Source organism: Anguilla anguilla, chromosome 19 (genome assembly GCF_013347855.1).
Source record: "Anguilla anguilla isolate fAngAng1 chromosome 19, fAngAng1.pri, whole genome shotgun sequence".
Lineage (NCBI taxonomy): Eukaryota > Metazoa > Chordata > Actinopteri > Anguilliformes > Anguillidae > Anguilla > Anguilla anguilla.
The window spans coordinates 6,908,851-6,925,937 of NC_049219.1; the positions used below are offsets into that span (position 1 = coordinate 6,908,851).

At 47.8% G+C, this 17,087-nt stretch overlaps 1 protein-coding gene across 3 annotated transcripts in view; it reads left to right on the plus strand.

Moving 5' to 3' along the window:
- Positions 1 to 7,249: 7,249 nt before the first annotated feature.
- Positions 7,250 to 17,087, plus strand: part of LOC118218688 (anoctamin-1-like) — a 41,910-nt gene continuing 32,072 nt past the window's right edge. For 2 of the 3 annotated variants that reach the window (XM_035401283.1, XM_035401285.1), the window contains exons 1-4: positions 7,250 to 7,450; positions 8,633 to 8,805; positions 10,092 to 10,133; positions 10,735 to 11,079. In XM_035401283.1, the coding sequence (XP_035257174.1) occupies positions 7,294 to 7,450; positions 8,633 to 8,805; positions 10,092 to 10,133; positions 10,735 to 11,079 (717 nt within the window). In that variant the 5' untranslated portion in view covers positions 7,250 to 7,293. The remainder of the gene's footprint in view (positions 7,451 to 8,632; positions 8,806 to 10,091; positions 10,134 to 10,734; positions 11,080 to 17,087) is intronic. The other variant, XM_035401284.1, reaches the window with a different exon arrangement.

Below are 17,087 nucleotides of genomic sequence, written 5' to 3' on the forward strand. Positions count from 1 at the left end.
CATACAACTTTGTGTACCTACCCCTATACCTTAATATGGCAATGCCTATACATTTTTACAGCTATGCATATGCCTTTATATGCCAAACAATATACTTCCATAAATATTTGCCTATATCTTTTTACACCTGTGAATATAACTTTATATATCTATGTATATAATTCTATGTACCAATGTCTATTCATATACATACATATGCGTACATTCTGTAACTGTGCCTATATCTTGCTCTGTAGTATTGAAGATATTTGTAAAAGCAGCCATTTGAAAAGGGAGACAGGCAGGAGACAAAACCGAGCATGGATCTGGGCTGGATTGGGAGCCTGTCTGCAGCCCCAATCAGAAACTGCCGATCAGAACCATATTCCCATCTATTCACTGACGAGCCTGTCAGTCATCCTTCCCGTGCTTCCTTAGGCTTGGGCCAATCATGGAAAACAGACACCTTTCATGGGCACGAAGACTGGGCCAATCACAGATATCAGCTGAGTCACATGGTTCTTTGGGGGGGTGCCTCATCCCTCACAGTATCAACTGACCTGTTTGTTTGTGTGGGATGGGGGTCTGTGTGTGGGAGAGAGGGAGGGGGTTTTGTGTGTGTGTGCGTGTGTGTGTGTACATGTGTGCGTGTGTGTGTGTGCGTGTGTGTGTGTGCGCGTGTGTGTGCGTGTGTGTGTGTGCGTGTGTGTGTGTGCGTGTGTGTGTGTGTGTGTGTGTGTGGAGCGTCCGTTAAATCTCAGAGCGCACATGACGAGAGCCCGCGCTTTGTTGCGTGATGCTATCCGAGGCCGAGTGATGTCATCGAGCTCAGCTGTGGCGGTCTGTACTGGCCTCTTCGCAAACAAGCGGACAGTGTGATCAGGCAGTCCGCCTATACCGCGTTCCCTCGTGGAGGGAGAACCACTGGAGTGGTTTCAGAAGACTCACTCTGCTCCGCCCCCCCCCCGCACAGCGGCGCTTCTCAGACTCGGTCCTGGGGGAGCCCTGCGTCTGCTGGTTTTTCCTTCCGACCGCCAGCGCAATCCCAGAATATTAGCAAATTCGTTTTTTTTTTTTCTTCTTAATTATGCTCAAGCGGGATTGAAAGGGATTATCTAACCCTCTGAAGCCACATTGTGTTAGAAATAGTGATGCGTGCCGAGGTACAATAAAAGTCCCACATTCACATTGTGTTAGAAATAGCGATGCACGCCGAGGTACAATAAAAGTCCCACATTCACATTGTGTTAGAAATAGCGATGCATGCCGAGGTACAATAAAAGTCCCACATTCACATTGTGTTAGAAATAGCGATGCATGCCGAGGTACAATAAAAGTCCCACATTCACATTGTGTTAGAAATAGCGATGCATGCCGAGGTACAATAAAAGTCCCACATTCACGTTGTGTTAGAAATAGCGATGCATGCCGAGGTGCAATAAAAGTCCCACATTCACATTGTGTTAGAAATAGCGATGCATGCCGAGGTACAATAAAAGTCCCACATTCACATTGTGTTAGAAATAGCGATGCATGCCGAGGTACAATAAAAGTCCCACATTCACGTTGTGTTAGAAATAGCGATGCATGCCGAGGTGCAATAAAAGTCCCACATTCACATTGTGTTAGAAATAGCGATGCATGCCGAGGTACAATAAAAGTCCCACATTCACATTGTGTTAGAAATAGTGATGCATGCCGAGGTACAATAAAAGTCCCACATTCACATTGTGTTAGAAATAGTGATGCATGCCGAGGTACAATAAAAGTCCCACATTCACATTGTGTTAGAAATAGCGATGCATGCCGAGGCACAATAAAAGTCCCACATTCACATTGTGTTAGAAATAGCGATGCGTGCCGAGGTACAATAAAAGTCCCACATTCACATTGTGTTAGAAATAGTGATGCATGCCGAGGCACAATAAAAGTCCCACATTCACATTGTGTTAGAAATAGTGATGCATGCCAAGGCACAATAAAAGTCCCACATTCACATTGTGTTAGAAATAGCGATGCGTGCCGAGGTACAATAAAAGTCCCACATTCACGTTGTGTTTATTGTGCTGTATTCGCAGATGATTACGTGGAAAGAGGTGACGTTTTAACTGTGCGCGTGAAAGACTGAGGCGAATCCACGGGCTCCTAACTGTTGAAAGCGCGGACACCAGGCCAACTAAAACAAACAAACCGTTTGGTAGACCAAGCAAACGACAACGAGCCAAACCTGGATCGCGTTAACAAGTTAGGGCGGAAAAATTGAAATTACTTAAACGGGTGTTCAACAACCTTAATTGAGAATGAGATTGGGGGTGGGGGGGGGGGTCATTTATAAGTTAAACCCGGGCCTTTTCCCCTCTCAGCCACTGAACCTCCAAATGTGGGCCATAAATCTGGCGAAATGCTTTCCCTTTGAGGTGGTGCGCTCATCCGACAGTCTCAGTTGCCGTGACTGTAAAAATTGTTTATTTCTTATTTGGGGTCAGAGGAATCAGGGTTGTGCTGGGTCGCGGGGAGCGGGGAGGCTGGGTTGGGTCCCGGAGTGTCAGGGTTATGTTGGGTCAGAGAGACCCGGGATTGTGCTGGGTCACAGAGAGAGCAGGAGTTGTGTTGGGTCAAAGACAGTTGGAAATGCGAGGTTGCAGGGGCTTGGCTTGGCTTTGCGTGGCTGTTTTAAACGCCGGCCCAAAGAACGTTTCAGAGTCCGACGGGCCTGTTCATTCTGCTCTTAATGACAGCGAGGGGAGCGTTTGTCCCAGAGAGAGAGAGAGAGAGAGAGGGACAGGGAGGGGAGCGTTTGTCCCAGAGAGAGAGAGAGAGAGAGAGAGAGAGAGGGGGAGGGAGGGGAGCGTTTGTCCCAGAGAGAGAGAGAGAGAGAGAGAGAGAGAGAGAGGGACAGGGAGAGGAGCGTTTGTCCCAGAGAGAGAGAGAGGGAGATGGGGAGGGAGGGGAGCGTTTGTCCCAGAGAGAGAGAGAAAGAGAGGGACAGGGAGCGGAGCGTTTGTCCCAGAGAGAGAGAGAGAAGGAGACGGGGAGGGGAGGGGCTGAGGGGAGCGGGGAGGAATGCGGTGGGCGGGGCCACTATCGTTCTGTCCAAACAAACGGCTGCCTAGTTTGGCACCGCAGCGGCGCGCTTTCATGTGCGATGCAAAACCGCAAGGGGGGGGGGAAACCAGCGGGAGTCGCACTGCCCGGAGTCTTAAAGGAGCCCGCGCGTCTCTAGAGAGGAGAGACATCTCGCTCAGCTCTCTTTATTCCGCTCGACTGGTAGTTTAAAAAAAACATATTATTAGCATTAAACTGAGTAAATGCGCGTCGATGCTGTAGTACTGTCCTGTGAATGAAGTTGGGTTGGGATTCGTTGCCTCCCCCCTCCGGGATGGGTGGGCATGCCTACCGTTTTTTTTAAATAAAGGCTTTATGCTCCCTTTCCCAAAACTGTACGGTTTTACCCTGGGCTCCAAAAAAAAAAAAAAACCAGCCTGCCCTCCCCAAAGGCTCTCATTCCCAAAAGCAGCACAGGGGCGGGGCCTCTGGAAGGGAGAGGCAGAGAGTTTTATTTATTTTTTTACTGGAGGGTGCAGAGGTGGCCATAATTACATTCAGGCACGGTGGTGAACCAGAAGCTAGCAGGTTTGAGTTGCAGGTGGTGCACAGCTGTTGGACTGCAGTTGTAGTGCACTGCTTCTGTACACCTCCATCTGGAAATGCATAATAATGTACAGTGCACACACATATATATATATATACACACACACACACACACACACACACATATATATATATATATATATATATATATATACACACACACTTGCACACACACACATATATACACACACATATTGTATATATATATATATATATATATATATATATATATGCATATATATATACGTGTATGACGTCCACGTCAACTGTAAATGGAATAGTCTACAATATATTTTGTACTCTTTGTGGAAATTATATTTCACATCAGTGTAATATGTTGCAATATTCTCAACATAAAATGGCCAGTAATGAGGATGTTTGCCAATATATAATGGCATTGCAATATATTGATAATAAATTGCAATGTATTTTCAAAAAAGTCCGCAAAATGGATTCCTTTTGGAGAAGATAAAACCAATCTGACCAAAATCTCTTCAAATTTGAGAGAATACTAGATTTATGCAACATTTGCACCCTCTTGTGGTGAAAGTTTAGAATTACAGGATTTGTTCCTGGGTTTAGCGTCAACTCTCCACCAGGGGGCATTAAAGCCTTCATTTCCAATACGCACCCACCTTACCAGCTCTGCCACCACAGTGTTGCTGCAATACTGTTACGTCATTCGGCGCTTGGATTCCTCCTGGATTTAATTAGGCTGGATTTGCTTTCTTAACTGTGTGTGTGTGTGTGTGTGTGTGTGTGTGCGCATGTGTGCACGTATGTGTGTGTCTGAATGTGTGTGTGTGAATGAGTGTTTGTGAAGCTACTCTTCCAGGTTGTTGTCCTCCCCATCACCAGCTGGGTACTTCACTTGTATTCTAAGAACGCTGCACTACATAAGCACATATGCAGAAATGTACTGATGCAATTCCAGTCCACTGACTTATTCGAGAACAACACTCTCAACTTTCTGCCTAAAAGTCACCAGAAACAAACAGTGGAGCGCCAGTCCTTCAGAGAAATCAGTGATGAAGACCAGAACTGGGTCAATTACGTATTTGTTTTGGATTCAAATACTTTTCTAAGCTTTACTGGTCTTGGTCAATAGAGCACAGAAAAGTATTTGAATCCAAATCAAATACGTATTTGACCCAGGTCTGATGAAGACCCAGCAACACAAAGTGACCAGTCACCTGAAGTGCAGGTAAGAGTGCATACCTGTAGAACGGGTTGTACATTTTCCAGTTCAACTCCAGCAGATGTTTCAATTCAGTTCAATTCAATTAAGTTAAATTCAATTCAATTTTATTTGTATGGCGTGTTTACAGAGAATGCCACAAAGACACTTAGCAAGGCAGGAGACAGTGCAAAATGAGCAATCAGAGCTAACTCCTGAACCCCAAAATAGCAGGCACATAAGGTAAAAACTCCCAGTGGTGAGAAAACCCTCAAACAGCATGCACAAAATATTCAAGTAATATTCAAATTCAAGGAATATTCAGTATGCTTGGATACATCACATACAGCGCATATGCAAATACAGGAAAGTGTCACACGTTTTCCAAACCCATATTGAGATCACCATGAACCCCACAGGCCGCACGGGGGGGGGGGGGGGGGGGGGGGGGGGGGGGGGGGGGGGGGGGGGGGTCGGACCTGCTATTTTTAAAGCGGGGTGCGGACGCCGTTTCTGCGTGGGGGGGGGGGGGGGTGTGGCTGTGACACACTTCACGGTCCTGGCCGTGGCACGTCGGCGACCTGGTTTCCACGACGATTTCTGGCAGGCCGGGGAGCAGGAGCAGCTGTCGCGGGCGCCAAAAGTGTGCCGTCTCCCCCTCTCGGTGAAACGCTCGCCGTTAAATCGACTCCAACGGGGTCCAGAGCGGATTGGTACAAACTCTATCAGAGTCGAATTAACACTGAACACTGTACTGTGCGAATGTACCTAATAACACTGGCTCTGCTCACGTGTGCTTGGGTGGAGAGTGCGTGCTCTCGAGAAGTGAAACATTTTTAACGCGTCGGCTGCTTTTATGTGCTCGGGATTCTGTCGTGAACTCCAGAAGACAAGAAAATGTCTAAATGGGCAAGGGCCTCCAGAGTAATTTTGGTGGCGGAGAGAGGAGTGAAGTAGGAGAGGAGAGGAGAGGTGTGGAGTGCTGGCCTTGTGTGTGGCCGGAGCAGCACGCAGTCCCTCTGACTCCAGACTCTCGGTCCTCTCTGCACAGTAAAATGTGTGGAGTTAGTTTTAAATGAGGGCTGCACCACCTTGCTGCTGTAGATCTTTCATCCAGTAGGCCTCCATTTACCTAATTTGGCACACCTGATCCTACTAATTAGCATCTCAACAAGATCTCTAGCTGTTGAATGAGGTGTGTTTTGTTACGTTTGGTGTGAAAGCCTACAGGACGGCAGATCTTCAGGAACAGGGCTGGGCAGTCCTGATAACTGAGTTTACATGCCTCAAATAGGGAATAAATGTACTCTATCAGATTAAAATGCACTGAATTTTACACAGAATATTTGACTTTGTAAGATTTGTTTGTAATGCTCACAATTTAAGAGAAATTGATGAAACACTTTCCTGTGGGGTTGTCTATTAACGTTATAATAATGTTACATGTTCAACGCATTAACATCAAACAGATACATGATTATTCTCGTTTTAACTGTATCAGCATGCGCTCCGGTATAAACTGTTTCTCCGGAGCCAGCCAGCCCGGAGGTGTTCGATATCCCCCAGGCCTCGCGGAGCAGAACGCAATGCGACCCGAGATACACATGCGGACACGGTGCCGTGGCAAACATGAGCACCGCACTCTGTCCAGGTAACCACAACCCTTTAACCTCTACTTAACCTCACCTGATACCTGGGCCGTTTAACGCGGTCTCTCCTACCGGGTAAGGAGCTAGTTTAACATGATGCGCAGTCATCTCGCTGGGTTAGAATATCTTTCCTGTTATTAATTTATCAAGTCTTCTTACAGTAGCCTATGATTTTACCACTCACATGTATTTTAATTTATTGAATGAAGAAAAGGTTCAAATGTTTTTTTGTAACCTCGTAGCACAACACCTCAGTGAACGCCTAAACAGAACATTGAGAGACAGAATAGCATTAAGACTACTTTCAGAGCTTTAATACTCTCCTCGATTACAAAATGGTTTAATATTTAATTGGCTGGATATATCCGCACGCAACGGGAAACCGGAGACATAGCTAAGCGGTATCACCGTGCGCGCGTGTTTGAAGGTGTGCTTCCCCGTAGTTCAACGAGGGTCAATGCATCGCATTGGATACGCTTCCTGAAAGAGAACCTCAAGTAATCTGATTCTGTGTTTCGCCGGTAAAACTTTTCTTAACACATTTAAACTCTCTCTCGTTTGTGTCGTTTTACACAGCAACAGGAAATACTGGATATGAAAGAACATTTTGGATTTTTTGCATAAATGGGTGTAAATTATTAGGGTAGAGCACTGAAAATGAACATTAACCTGGAATGCAGATTTTGCTGATTTCATTTTGATATTTACTACACCTGACGACATGACCTATTGCGCCGAAAATTGAATGCGTTTTTTCTTCATGTGCGCGTTACCGCGAAACAGGTCTGGACAATCAGCGTAAGTTTGGTCTGACCATTAGCCTGACCTCGAGCTCTCATGGAATTAGCCCCTCGCAAGTTAAGCCTGTGCGGGACCAGGAGTGGACTATACACGATAACCTCACTCCCAGGTCTCCCTGCCCGTGGATCCTCTCACCCACCAGCTCTGCTACCCCTCACGGGAAAGATGGCAAAAAGAGCAGCTCCGGGCGTCGGTAAGTGGGTCACCCTCCACCAGGGGATTCGTGGGCGGGTGTGTCCCCGCGATTCATTCTACTTTTGCGTTTCGATATAAAAAGGCAGTGGGCGACCTTTGGGGGTATGAATAAGCGCAGGAATTTGGGTAACAGGCACGCCATGCGTGACGGCGCTGTTGACCACTTGTTTACAGGACTAACTTGCGAGTTTTAAGACCAAAGTGTGAAAAGGGCGATTTTCTACGACGCGTTCCACTATTCCACAGTGTTATATTAAAATGCTATAAATGCACATCGCGTCCCATTTATTATTTAGGCCTAATTATTAAATCATTTGCGCGCGGTGCCTGCCAGAACAGCGTTTGGCCGTCGGAATCAAATGTCGATAACAGGCGAGTATTAGGCGAATTAGGTCACACTTGTTGAGTTTTATCATTTGCTGCGTAAATCTGGACTATTTTATGGATTTTAATATTTGTATACCCATACTGTGGGTCTTTGAAAAGTCTTGTTTGTAGTGCAGTTGTATACTGTGACCACTCTCCATGATAAATAAGACGCGTGGAATCAACCTTAAATGGTTGATGGCGTATTTAAATTCTTTTTTCCCCCCACCAGCACAGATCACTAATCTAAATATCGGGTAGATTGAGCATGCTGATTTCTGCATCGAGAAATTAATCTGGTCTTAATAATTAGCATTTTGCTATATTTTCGCAAGGAACTTTTAGCTCAAACTTAGATTTGAGTAGTTTTTCAAATCTTCCATCAGAAACCAATATATGTCAACGCCATTGCGTCATGGTGTGGATTGAAGCGATCGTTTGTAATAACAACATGAACAGCAGCACGAACGGGGGAACTAGTTTTAGGAAAAACTGGTCCTTCACATATCTGCCTACAAAAAAAGGCGAATATAGCATATGATCGTTTAAAAGATGCATAACTCGAAATTGGTATTCTCGTATTTATTGATACATTTATATATTTATTTGAAATGTATTAATTTGCTTGTCAACGCGTGAGGTTTGTTTATGGGCCTTGTCCGTGGTGCTGATCTGGAGCGAGTTTTGCTCCTATCACTCTCCGACTGAAACGTGTGCAGGTTTTTACTCTCTTCCTTCATTTGCAAAACTTCTGCCAACCTGTTGAATGAAAGGTACAACCGACGTGTCATTGAACGGAATCTGTGTCACGCAGAGACACCACGTGATGGTCCGGATCGAGGCAGGGTCACCACTGCCATGAGCGAGTCTTCCTCGATCCACAGCGACAAATTCCTCTCTTTGCCGCGCGGACCGTCAGAAGTGGACCTGGACATGATCAACGGTGTGTTCGATCCCTTGGACTGCAACGAAGAGCGCCCAGAAACCGTACGTGCGCAGGCGCCACATATTCCAGATCTGAATGCTGCTGAGTGTTGGGAGTGAACACTGTAAACGGGTATTTTTTTTTAAATTTCTGTGTCCTATATATCTCGACAATAAATGATGTCCGACCGACATAATAAATTATGCCTGAAACATAAGCATTCAAACCCCGCACAATGACGGTATGTAATAACATAAGCATAAGCATAACTTACTCTTAATTGCGTTATATGTCTTTAAATGCAATGTATGAAATCTATTAGGCCTATTTATTATTTTAATTCGGAAGGCATATGTCTGATAGGGCACAATCCGTGTTCTCCAGAATACAACTTCGAGATTTTGTCACTTTTCAGGTTAACTTCTTAACCTGTCACTTTTCAGGTTAAGAAGTGCAAATTGCACAGAATCTCAGCTTTTACAAACATTGTTAATTCCCGTTCATTAATATAACGATGCAGAAACACATGAAATTTACCACACACAAGAAAAAGCAGGAAAACGTGGCTAAACTTACTTTGGCATAATGCCTGTTTAGTTTGTATGAAACATTAATAAAAGTTGAGTTTGAAATTTGCATCGTTTTGAAGTAAATAATTTGCCACGCTGGTAATTTGTAAGAGCATATGCTTTGTGTAGGCTATGTCGGAAACTGACTCTTGTTACATGGAAAACGTTTTTGTTGAGATTTAATACTGGGCACACATGTAGCCACGTATTAATGAGTTGCAGATAAAGTGCAATAAAAACTGTTTTATTGTTGTAATAAAAACAGTTTATTCAATTCGAATGTCAGACATCATCACTGTTATTCCGTTTTCTAAACGAATTTCGTAACAACTCCTGCAAGAGAGAAAATATTTTCATTGGAGGTTCATGTTTCCTTTGGTTTGTATGTAGTAGCACTTTGAAATCCTGACGCTGCTTTGATGTGAGCCTAGAAACACCTGATGCAATGTCGCAGGTGAGACTCGGCTGTGGAATTAGTGACGAAAGAGGCGCGAAGTTTCTATGGCGCTGCGCAGCTGGGCTCGTGCCGGGCAAGCCTGTTCGCCAAGGACCGTCAGCGCTGCGCGGCGCTAAAGTCGGACGAGCAGATTGATTTCATGCATTGTGGAGGACAGAAAGCTCGCGCTGATAGACGGACTGTCCCTTTCCCTCTTCCTCGTGATGAATGTCCTGCTCGCGTGCGCCGAGCGGACACGGTTACTGTAGGTGTGCTCGAGCTTTGGGCTGACGTTCTAACCGTAACCGTCGTTACGACTTGTGTTTGTGTTTTTGTCTTAAAGAAGACTACGATGCCGCAGATGTCGGGCAAGGATGAACTACCTGTGAGTCACCAACGCTTTTGTTACATTGTAAAATATTTATGTGAATTTTATGATACAAATATGTTGGCGAAGGTACGAAACTGTGAACAGCTGAGATGTAAATAATTGTATTATTTACGGGGTAACAGCCTAATACATTAAACATTTGTTAGACGGGCTATATAGCCTGCTACCCTATGCCTAACACATTGTTACGTTATATATACGGTGAAGTTCTGGCAACCCAATATTTTAGAGTACAATTTTTATTAAATACGGTTATTATTTGTACAGCTGTATGGATAATATATTTGACATAGGCTGCTAACGTGTATGCTACAGTTACAGCAATATAAAAAACTTTAATTAGGCAAATTTCTTTGCCTAATGTAGATTTCTCTCATTACATTTGGATTCATTTTGACAAAAATAACTCTTGTACTTGTTTTTTTTTTTTTTTTTTACCATGGAAATGTTTTCTCATGGTTGTTTTAAGATGTTACCCAAGGCTATATAGCAAGCAGGAAGTGGTCTTTCGCATAACAGTTTTTTTTTAAGTAAACTGGGGAATTGCTTTTAAAAAAAAAAAGGGTTTATTCCAACTCTGCATGTGTCGCTGCAGGCGGAGAACTGCGCGGTGGAGGTGCCCGAGGACGGCGGGAGCGGCCTGTTCTTCGCGGACGGGAAGAGGAAGGTGGACTACGTCCTGGTGTTCCCCGGGCGACGGGGCACCTCCATCCAGGAGTCCCCCGAGCAGCACCGGCTGTCCGTCATCTCCAACGGCAGCTTCCACGCCTCCGCCGACAAGGCGGAGCCCCGGGCGGCCGACCGCGACCACGGCCACGGTCACGGTCACGGTCACGGTCACGGTCACGCCGACCCCCAGGACGGCGAGGTGATCCTCGTCAGGGAGGAGTTCGAGTCCGGCCTGCTGGAGGCGGGGCTGGAGATCGAGCGGGACAAAGAGGTGAGCCGTACGCCGTCGAAACCCCAAAATCTGTACCGCGCCACAGAACGCAGTCGCTCGGGCGCTCTGGCCCACTGCGTGCTCAGAACACACGCCTGTTCACACCGCGTCTGCTAACGCCAAACTCTGAGTACTCACGCAGGGTTTAACTGTCCGACCCGTGCTTCATCTAATGCCACGCCCTCAAACCCATTCCCTACTGAAACTGCAACACTCCCGAGCACTTGTTGGAGTTTGTATTATCGTCCTGACGTTGTAGCTTCTCATGCCTCCTAGTTTGACTTGGCATAGGTTAGGTCAGAATAATGTTCACTTTCACTGTGTGAACTGGACTTTGTGTTCCTGGCTATGAGCAACTGTGCAAAATGAGTATTGTACCTTATCGAACCTGTGTTTTGAATCCGTGTAATGTAACGTTACGCCGACTGCGGAACTTAACTTCACGTCGGCGGCTTATGTGTCGACCGCTCCTATTGGTTGTGATGCTGATCGCTACGCATTAGCCCCGCCCCTTGCCTGAATCTTTACATATGCGCTATAGCGAGCAGTCCGTATAAGAGCGCCTGCAGAATGTTCGCTTTCGAAAGCGTGCTCCTGATCTGTTTTGACAGTCAGCTTTGAGTTACCTTCCAGGCAGGCGAACATAACAATTTTTGATGAGGAGAACAGGCCATTCAGCCCTCCAGGCTCGTCGGTTCGTTCTATCGCCTCGGCATACAAATGGGCAATTCTGACAAAAAAGTCGCCCCGTATAAAAATGTAAGGGGGGGGGGATGCGTGTTGTTCGCGCCGAGCAAAATCAAAGAGCGAGATAAGGAGGCTTTCTCATTTTCGCACGCCGGTCCCGTCCTCCCTGGATTCCGAATCTCACCTTTCATTTGCACGATAACGAGAGAAGAGTTTTCCTGGAAGGGACGGGTCATCGCAGAGGGGGGGAAGAGGGCGCAAATAACGGCCGCCCGGGGGAGAAGCGAAGCGAAGGCGCCCGACGGTAGGCGCGGCCTGGCCGAACTCTTTTGGGAGAACGGACTCGCTTCGGGAGAATGAAACCGCGCGTGGGCGTCAGCGCGTACGCTGCGCGCCTCGTCGCGAAATCCCGGTCCGTCTAGGCCGCCTCCTCCGCCCCCACCCCGGCTCTCCAGAGCCCCGTTACTCAAATCGCGGCCCTTCGAGGTCCGAGCGTCGCGGGTTTCCCTCCCCTCCCCCTTTTTTTTTTTTTTTTTACCTGGGAGTCAGGTGTACGTGCGAACACGTGTGGCCAAGCAGTGGCGCTAATTGTTCGGCTAATTACCCCGGGGGGTGGGGGGGGGGTGGGGGGTGAAGAAAACCCGGGCCGGATTGGGATTCCGGGTCCAGATTTGCGGCGTATCCACGCTCCGGAGAGAACTCTGCGCCGTGTCACGTCTGCTGTACGCACGCGGTTTTTGTCTCCTCTACCTGACTCGGAGTGCAAAAAAATGACCTTTGAACTCATTTTCACCTTTGGCCCTTTGCTCTGGCGGTAGAACTCATGCCAGAACACCCCCCCTGTAACCCCCCTTACAAAACTTCCTCGGTCAGATCCCCTCAGTCGTTTCCCACGCTGTACAGTAGCATAGCTTCTGTGTTGGTGTCTCCACTGGTGTCCTGTAGTGCACGGTGGTCCAGCCCTGTTCCTGGAGATCTACCATCCTGTAGGTTTTCACTCCAACCCTAATTTGCCACACCTAGTTCTACTAATTAGCAGCTCAACAAGATCTCTAGCAATTGAATGAGGTGCGGCTTTTTTAGGGTTGGAGTGAAAACCTACAGGACGGTAGATCTCCAGGAGCAGGGTTGGGCAGCCCTGCTCTAGCTGTTGAATGAGGTGTGGCTTTGTTAGGGTTGGAGTGAAAACCTACAGGACGGTAGATTTTCAGGAGCAGGGTTGGGCAGTCCTGGTGTACGGATTTCAGAACTGATGTGACAAGAATGAGCTGAATCTCTTAACCATAAGTGTACACGGGTGGATTGGGTCTCGCTTACTCAAATCACAGCCCTCAAGACCCAAGAACCGCTGGTCTTCTGCCCTCCCTTTACCTGGGAGTCAGCTGAGGATAAAGTCTAGTACAGTCACAGCAGCACTAATTGTTCTATTAATTACCTGGGGGAAGAGAAAACCAGGGAAACTAGGAAATCCGTTGGGATTCGAGGTCCGGATTTGAGTATCTATGGTATAGGTACAGGTTCCCCAGAGGGAAAAGAGAAGTGTACATTTCCAGCGGGTTAGTCTTGCCTGGATTTTGGGACTTGTAACTGTGACTTGTGTGTGCATACTTGTGTACGTGCGCTTGTACACTTGTGCTTTGTTGTGGGTGTATACTTGTGTATGTGCATTTGTACATTTGTGATTTTTTTATGGGTGTATGCTTGTATGTGTGCACTTGTACACTTGTGTATGGTTATGGGTGTATGCTTGTGTATGCATGCTTGTACATTGGTGTTTAGTTATGGGTGTGTACTTGTGTATGTGCATTTGTACATTTGTGTTTTCTTATGGGTGTATGCCTGTATGTATGCACTTGTAGACTTGTCCTTGGTTATGGGTGTATACTTGTATATGTGCGCTTGTACACTTGTGCTTGGTTATGGGTGCTTTTGCAATGAACCCCTGACTGTATATATTGGCTACCTGTACTGGCAGCGTGGAGCCAGGGTGAACTCTGATTGCGGTCAGAAGCCCCAAAGTCAGCCTCCTGCTTTGGCAGCCGAGCGCTTACAGAAGGTATAGAAACCCCGGAGGCACAGTCTGGACTGGATCCTGTAGCCCCTGGCCTTCTTATCTGTTTCTAAGTGGAGGAGCCCTCAGGATTTAAGCAATAATTGATGATTTATATGTAAATTATTTATTTTGTTTTGTTAGCTGCTTCTTGCTGCTTTGCGCATTGCGCTGCAAACGTAGGCGCGCCGGCGTAAAACGGGGGGTCTGGACTTCAACTCCCATCAACCACCTGTGCGTAATGATTAGCCAATCAAACACTGCCAATCATGCTGTCAAAAACCCATTCCGATATGACATGCGCATTACATGGCATTAGCCATTTAGCAGAGGGCCTCATTCAGAGCGACTGACACAGATAACATTTTTTTACAAACGATTCCATTTATTCGGCCGGATATTTTTACTGAATCAATTCAGGTTAAGTGCCTCACACAAGGGGTGCAGTGGCAGTGCCCTTGAGCAAGGGTGTAGAGCATCATCATTACGGGCTGAAATATGAGGTCATTCCCCCTTTTCTCGCTTTAGTAAGTAAAGCATGCGTATTGACAGGCAAGGGAACTGGTTTCACGGCTGGGGAGTCTGAGCTGACACCTCCTTCCACGCAAATCGCTTACAGAAACGGTGTTGACTCAAAATAGGTTGAACTGAAACTAATTACTAAACTAATTATGTAAGATATCAGCAGCACCACGTCACAATTCATCACAAGAAGTCAGTGCCGTCGTAATGCATTTCAGCATATTAAATTTCCATTGTTTTGCTAAAAGCGCTAGCACACTGCTAATTACATTTCTCAGAGTGTCTTCTGCCGTTAGCTATTTGCTCATTTTTGAATGAATGTTTTCTGTGTACGTTGCGCAAGTGCCGGTTTGAAGATCCTTCAGCGGTCTCTTCGCGAAGCGAGAAATCTTGTAAACGGCCTCTCTGCACATAGCACATAGCGCTAACGTACCATGTTAATGTTCCTGTATACCGCATCACTGTGCTGTACAGTACTGCATGTGTAAATTCTGTGGAAGTACCGCCCCCCCCCCCCCCCCCCCCCCCCCCCCGCCCCCCCCCCCCACGTCCAGTCCAGGCCGCGGACGAGATCGCATCAGGAGCTCGTTTGATTTCTGAGACGACGCGCATGAGCGGGTTTCTGGAACGGTCGGGACCCATAACTCATTTCAGATGGCCCGTGAAGCAGAGAAGGGAGAACTTTCGGGTGCGAGGGCTGCTTTGAAGCTGGGGCCTCACGTGGGGGGCCTGCAAATGGATATTCTTCCTCCGATACGCCATCGGTCATGTACTGAGCGTATTGATGTCTGCAAGCTTGGCTGACTGCACTCGCACCGCGAAAGGGATGGGCCCTGCTTAAATATCATTTACAGCCGAACGGTCAGAGAAGAACGTTATTTAAATGATAGCAAGCGGGTAATTTACATGGAGGTCTGAGTTTGTCACCCTCCATGATGAGAACTACGATGAGTGTCTGAAGCGTCTGAATGATGCAGCACAAGGTTCTGCTGGTCCAGCATTTGCTCCCGTCTCTGCTGTATATTACTGTACAGCCTGGGGTTTTCAACAGGGGGCCTCCGGAACCCCTGGGGGGTCCTCAAATGTCTTGTCGATGGTCCCTGGCTTTGATGGGGGTCCCCCTGGATGGCTTTTGAATTTGGGTGGGTGGGGGGGGGGTCCCTGCGTCCACGAATAGCCGGCCCAGAATTTTCACCGTTAAAGGAGTCCGGTTTCTCGCGTAGTTTCCGGTTTCGCGCTCGCAGCCAAGGCACAGTGTTCCGACGCTGACGTGCAGTGACACATCTTGCCTGTGGGGCCCATCGAGGCCATCTTCGTTGGGCGCGCATCGCTCACGCTCGAGGGGGTGGGGGTGGGGGGGGGCGCGACCGGCGCCACCTTTGACCCCCGATTACCACGGCTCCCCGAAAGCCCGCGCCCCCCCCCCCTGCGTATTCGCTAACGGCTAAGCCCGCTAAAGCGGCTGGCCCGGTGAACTTTGACCCCCTCGGCTTTTTCTGCAGGGACCGCGGGGGCGGGCCCTGCGATCCGTTCCCATGGTAACCCACCTTGTTGTACGCCTTAGGTGAGCTGCTATATGTAGGAGGGGGGTGGGGGGGGGGGTCAGGGACCCCTGGTCCAGCCTGATCCTTTTAAACCCTTGCATGAGCTAATGACGGACGGGCCTGGGGGGGGGGGAGTTTCCTCCTCAAGCTCCACTGTAAGGTGCGCCGTGCGCGGCGGCGCCATATTAGCCGCTCTGCAGAAGCGATATTGAACCAGCTGCTCTCGTGATGCTGGATGAATGGGTTTCGGGAAGGCAGGTGGCTTCGCGCCGACAATGCGCTCATTGTCCGTCGCCTCCATTGTGCGATAAATCAAATTCGAGATTGAATCGCCCCGTGCGGCGGTTCGCGGGACGGAGGTTTTTTCCGGGTGCACGCGCAGCCTGAGCGGGTAAAGGGGCCGTCCTGCGGCCCGCTCCGAGTGGCCCCCGGGGGTCTCTTCCGTTGCCCGCAGAGTCAGATGGAGGAGGACCGCGAGGCGGGACGCTGCGCTCGGGACCTGTCGGTCGTCCGAGGGGCCGCCGTGCTTTTTGCTGCGGGACGTCCCGGCATGAGGTGCTCCCGTGCAGAGCCGAGCCTGATTAAGGCTTTAATCACCGTCGGCAGGTTAAAAGGGTTAACGAGTTTCCCCGTCCTGTGTTCATAGGGAAGGCTTGGGGGAGGCGAGGCCCGCAAGCGAATTGGAACTTAGTCTCCGCTTCTGTCGGTCGCTCTGTCACTTGCTTTCTTTCTTTTTCTCTTTCCCTCCGTCCTTCTCTCTGTCTCCCTTTCTGTGTCACTGATTCCCTCTCTCTCTCTTTCCCCATTTCCCTCCTTCTCTCTTTCCCCATTTCATCTTCTCTGTCTCCGTTTCGCTCTCTCTCTCTGTCTCTCTGTCTCTCTCTCTATCTCTCTCTCTCAATTCAATTTGCTTTTTTGGCATGAAATACATACAGTAAATATGCCAAAGCATTACATAAAAAAAAAAAATTTAATTAAATTTTTTTTTAAAAACACACACACACACAAATACAGGAATTCCAAATAGAAGGAGGAAAGAGGGAGAGAAAAAAGCAATAGAATATTTATACTAGATCTCTCTCTCTTTCGCTCTCTCTCTCTCTCTCTCTCCCCCCCACTCTCTCTCTCTCTCCCCCTGTCTCTCTCTCCCACTCTCTCTCTCTCTCTCTCTCTCTCTCTCCCCCCCACTCTCTCTCTCTCTCTCT